General features: G+C 37.0%; 1 protein-coding gene across 1 annotated transcript; it reads left to right on the top strand.

Moving 5' to 3' along the window:
• The first annotated feature begins 3,771 nt into the window (after nucleotides 1–3,771).
• Nucleotides 3,772–4,671, top strand: LOC103695613 (uncharacterized). Its single transcript, XM_008776981.3, has one exon. It carries the CDS (start codon nucleotides 3,772–3,774, stop codon nucleotides 4,669–4,671), a length of 900 nt encoding a protein of 299 aa, XP_008775203.3.
• The last annotated feature ends 1,329 nt before the right edge of the window (nucleotides 4,672–6,000 follow it).

Here is a 6,000-nt window from a genome sequence, read left to right as displayed (position 1 = left end):
ATATTTAATTTGAGAGAGTTGAGCTCTAGAATAAGAAGGTGAATGACTGGCTCCTATTCTAGCTATTTGGTTAGAAAGTTTCATTTCCATTTCGATTCCAAGAAACAATAGAAATACTTCAATCCTGTAAAATTTAATTCGGACTCTAATTTAATATTCAAATTTTATGCAGATTTTAATTTTAATTTCAGTCCTAACTAAATACATTAAGGAATATAATCGTTCTGCTTCTCATTTAAAATTTCTGTGACGAGCCAAATACACTCCAAATTAATTTCTTGGGGTTGTTGGCTTGCAATTATGCACTTTTATCTTATTTACTTTTTCATTCTTAGATATTTATTTGTGAAATCACTGCTAAGAGAAGCTTTAGAGCATTTGTTGTCATATCAGGATATTACAGGATGCCACTTGCCGGAAATTATACTTGAACATTAAGTTGACAAAGACTAGCAGCAAGGACTTGGTCTCAGTAGTCACGCTACCTTATCCGTCCTCCTGTTGTTGGACGATGATGTACACATTTCCTTCGTTTTTTTATTTTTTTCCCTCTCATATGCAACAAAACATAGTGCTTTTATATTATGTGCTTTGGATATATAGAAACGGTTGAGGTATAATTGGCATTGTCTATATTTTTTGGTAGGAACTAACATAATCTACTTAGTCATTGAAATATATTTCGTGTTTTCTACATGCGTATCAACATAAATATTGTATTGAAATCCAAGTAAACTAGTTGTTTTTGGATTTTAAATATATGATTATGAATGATGAAAAATGGAAGCTGATGCACGACGGGAATATGCTTGTCAAAAATCTAAATATCTTCAGATTGTAAATAATATTCTAAATAAAGTTAATATCGAAGGATTTCTTTTTTTATGCTAAAAGAGGTTTTTTCCTTTCTTTACTAGCATATACCGGCTCCATTTTTCAGATTGTCTCCTACTGAGATTGAGCCCCGACCTCTTACTCGAGTTGTAGGAGATATTACCATCTGATCAAATGCTTGATAAAATTATTTTGTTTGAAGCCCTTCTCTTGCTAAGAAAAATCAACTCAAATAAGTAAATGAAATATTAGCACAAATAGCTAGTTCCTATTCCAATATTCACAAATAAACATATATTAACTTTATAATAAATACTGCAGCGACCATCTATAATCTTCAAGCATTTCTAAATATTTTTAAATTATAACACTACCAGAAAACACGCGTATAGTGACGGAAAATTAGTGACGGACCGTTATTTGTGACTGATTAGTGACCGACAAAAATTTGGTCACCGTGGTGTAAACTTAATGACCGATTAGTGACAGACCGGTCATAGAATGCGCGGGTAGGATGGGCGCCAAAACTTAGTGACCATCATAGTGACGGGGTATCTGTCAGCAATATGATAACCAAAATTGCAACCAGACAGTGACAAATTCAGCCGTCACAAATATCGTAACCCAAGTATTTATAAATTTTTAAAAATTATTTTTGGCGTTGACAGGTTATTGACAAAAATTTCCGTCACCAAATTTAATTTTTAATTCCAAAAATATTAAAAATATTATTTTTGAGTAAATCTAAATTTAAAAAAAAGATAAAAGGAGGAAAATCCAAAATGAAACTAAGTGTGCCCGCCGTTCCGCCCAAATTTCTTCGATAACCCAAATTCCAATCGCTCTCCAGAAAACTCAAATTCCTTCTTCTCATTTTCAAATCTCATGGTGTCGGCCATGACCCATTTGCACCCCTATTGCAACTTTCCTGCAATGGGATTGGATTTTGGAAGAAGGTCTGGAATTTTTTTACCATGCTTTATAGTTCAAAAATATTTTTTTCTGCAAGTTTCGTCCAATCAGCTTTATAGATAAAAAATAGTTTGATATGAAATTTGGCTTGCAAACCGACTTAGTCCAATCAGCCTTATAGATAAAAAATAGTTTAATATGAAATTTGGCTTGCAGACCGACTTAGTCGAGTCCCGAGTTAGGGATTTGGCATCGCGGCTTCCCATCTCGTCTCCTCTCCTCCACCTCCGGCCTCTCCTCTCCGGCTCCCCCTTGCCGACCATTTTTGTCTCCCCGTCGACGGCGACCACGGCTACATCACGCCTCCCGATTGCGGCTACATCACCTCGTCGACGCCCCCCTCCTTCTTGCTCGTCGGCTAGGGTTTTCAGAACCCACAACTGGTCTTCCCGAAGGTAAACCCTAACCTACCGAGGGTTTCATTATCTCTTTGCTCGGCGCCTGTGTTCATCTCCTTCTCACCCGGGACCAAACTTGTGGCTACATCACCCCGTCGACGCCCCCCTCTTTCTTGCTCGTCGGCTAGGGTTTTCAGAACCCTAAACTGGTTCTTCCCGGAGGTAAACCCTAACCCCATTTCCTTTTACCCCATGATAACAAAATAAAAGAAACGAAGAAGAGGAAGAGGAAGGGGGAAGGAAGCTACCGAGGGTCTCCCCCTGTGGATCCGGCACCGCACTTGATCGCCGTGCCTTTCGATTATATACATGATCCTGTGTTTGCATCTCTTTGTGTTCATCTTCATCTAGTCATTATCTGGCATAGCAACTGACATAGTTCATCTTAAGAATGCAAAGGTGTTAATCTCCGCCTGTGGATCCGTCGATGCCCCCCTCCCATTTTAATATGCTAGGATTATTCTTGATGCAACTCGAGTTGAAAACCCAATGAATTATTTAACAAAAAAAAAATCTTAAACCCATTTGTTAAGCTCTGTTATTATTGTTAAGCTATGTTTAAGCTCTATTATTGTTCAATCATGGTCTGTTCAATCATGGTCTGTTTAAGCTCTGTTTGCAACTCGCTTGAATCAGTAGATTATTATAGACCCATTTGCAGCCCAACTTGCTTGCAACTCGAGTGGAGAGACTTGTCTAAAATAAGCTTTGTTTAAAAAATCTTAAACCCATTTGCCAGCTCTGTTGTAATTTCATATGAAAATAAGCTCATGGATTTTAGACCTTTGATGGTTTCTTCTGTCAGCTCTGTTGTAATCTTAAAATAAGCTCATGGATTTTACACCTTTGATGTCTAAAATAAACCCATTTGCCAGCTCTGTTGTAATCTTAAAATAAGCTCTGTTGAAAAATAAGCTGTTGTAATTTTGAGGGTTGATGGGTTGGGACTCTGTAAAGTTCATGGATTTTAATTTCTTCGTCATGTTATTCATTTCTACAATCATTGTTCATCTGCAAGGAAAAATGGAAAGTGGTGGAAAGTGGTGTTGCTTCATGGTTGTGACTTATTTCCAATGTGCAATCAAGAAGCTGGTCAAAAGGCTTGCTGAGAAGTACCATGCTTTCCTAGCATCAGAGGCGATCATGTATATTGACATTTGTTCTATGTGAAGCAGATAGTATTCCATATATAAATTTGGATGATTTGACTTGTATTTCTTGTCTTTGTAAAGATTAAATGCTTTTTGAATATTGCTGGTATTAGATGAATGAACAGATAACTTGTAAAGATTAATTCCTTATGTTCAGCTTTTTGTAAAGATTGAATGCTTTTTTAATGTCAATGATGCTGGGACAAGATTGAATGACTTATTTTTGTCATGCTTATGATAACTTCTCATCTTCATAAATATCATACCAGTTTTTGTTTCTTTTACATTTTTTATGATCTTGCCTTTTGTGTTTTTAATGGTCCGGTTTTTCTTATGTTGTTTTCTTTTTTTATCATCTCTCTAATATTTTCTAGGCTTTCCTATGTTGTTTTATTTTTTTGATTTTTAGAGGAACTATGTCAGTTGATTGTAATTGGATGTACCACCGACTTAGTGAAAATGGTTATATAAGAGCTGAGTTCTGTGATGGAGTTAAAGGGTTCCTTGAGTTTGTATTTACTCAGTTAGAGTATTGTAGTGGTGATAAGATTAGATGCCCTTGTATAAGATGTGACAACCAGAAATTTCTTAACCGTGATACGGTCAATGTTCATCTGTTGAGAAAGGAGTTTACACCGGGGTATTCAACATGGTTTGCACATGGGGAGTTACTTGGTGCAGTTGCTCCTGTAAGTACAAGTGCAGTAGAAGCATCGACATCAATGGATGTTGGTTGTGAACATGGTCAGCAATATAGAACCATGGTGATGGAAGCTATGGGTCCAGAAGAGAAACTTCATTTGAGGAGTGTACTTGAAGTTAATCATGAGGAAGAGCCAAACAAGGATGCTGCAGATTTTTATTCTTTGTTGAAAGATGCAGAAGTACCTTTGTGGGAAGGGTGTAAAAAACACTCTAAGTTATATGCTATTAGTCAATTATTAAATTGCAAGTCTGAATTTAATATGAGTATATCTTGCTATGATCGAATCATGAAAATAGTGAAGAATATGTTGCTGGAAAGTGAGAAATTGCCCCCTGATTTCTATCAATCAAAGAAGATGCTTCGGAAGTTGGGATTGGAGTATACAAGTATTAATGTTTGTGAGAATAATTATATGCTATTCTATAAGGAAACAGAGAATTTGATTGAGTGTACTATTTGTGGTCATCTTCGATATAAACTTAGAAGAAATGATGGTGGTGGTAGGAGAAAAGATATTCCTTATATAAGGTTGCGATATCTTCTAATAACACCAAGACTTCAGAGGCTTTTTATGTCAAGCAGAACAGCTGAAAACATGTCATGCATGTGAAGGGAGGTGATTCAGATGAGATGGTGCATCCTGCTTGTGGGGAGGCTTGGAAGCACTTTGACCGCATTCATCCATCCTTTTCTACCGAGCCTTGTAATGTGAGACTTGGATTACGTACGGATGGTTTTAACCCTTTTAGCCAATCAGCTCGTCCTTATTCTTGTTGGCCAGTTTTCGTAACAGTTTATAATCTTCCACCATCAATATGTATGAAACGACCCTACATTTTTCAAGTTTAGTCATTTCTGGACCTAAGAGCCCCGGCAAAAGTATCGATGTCTTGCTTAGGCCTTTGATTGATGAACTTAAAATATTGTGGAAAGTAGGGGTCACCACTTATGACATTTTTAGAAAAGAGAATTTTCAAGTGAAGGCAGTTTTATTGAGGACTATCAACGATTTTCCTGCATATGGCATGCTTTCAGGATGGAGTACGCATGGAAAGTTGGCATGCCCATATTGTATGGAGAACTCAAAAACTTTTACACTACAACATGGTGGGAAGACTTCTTTTTTTGACTGCCATCGTCAATTCTTGCCCATGGACCATGCATACAGATACCAAGTTGATGGTTTCTTCAATGGTAGAATTAAGACAGACCCCCCACCTCCTCGACTGTCTGGTGAGGAGTTGAAAAATAGGGTCTCTGCCTTGCCTAATATAACTTTTGGTTTGAGAGCTCCTAAGCACACCATTCCTAGATTCGGTAAAGATCATAATTAGGTGAAAAGGAGCATATTTTGGGAGTTGCCCTATTGGCATACACTACTTATTCGACACAATTTAGATGTCATGCATATTGTTTGAAATGTGTTTCTCAATATATTTTACACTTGTATGGATGTAAAAGGGAAGACTAAAAATAATGTGAAAGCAAGGCAAGATTTAGAGTTGTATTGCAAGCGTCCTAAGTTGAGGATTCAATTTGTTAATGGAAAGCTAGTTAAGCCTCCAGCTTCCTATGTATTGTCCAAAGACCAAGCAATAGAGGTCTGCGAGTGGGTGAAAGGGTTAAGACTCCCTGATGGATATGCTTCAAATATATCGAAGTGTGTTAACCTGCATGATTATAAGTTTTACGGGTTAAAAAGTCACGATTGTCATGTTTTCATGCTGAGATTGCTTCCAATTGCATTCCGTGAAGTATTGCCAGCACCAGTGTGGGATGCATTGACAAAATTAAGCTGTTACTTTAGATATTTATGCAACACAATTTTGCGTGTCCAAGATATGGAGGTTCTTGAGAAAAATATTGTGGTAACTCTCTGCAAACTTGAGAAGATATTCCCTCCTGCATTTTTTGACTCAATGGAGCACTTACCTGTTCA

The sequence above is a fragment of the Phoenix dactylifera genome, chromosome 7, assembly GCF_051530095.1.
Source record: "Phoenix dactylifera cultivar Ajwa chromosome 7, Ajwa_hap1_PhDact_Kaust_v1.1, whole genome shotgun sequence".
NCBI lineage: Eukaryota > Viridiplantae > Streptophyta > Magnoliopsida > Arecales > Arecaceae > Phoenix > Phoenix dactylifera.
Note: the sequence above shows the minus strand (reverse complement) of the source record. Positions and strands in the feature narration are given on the sequence as shown.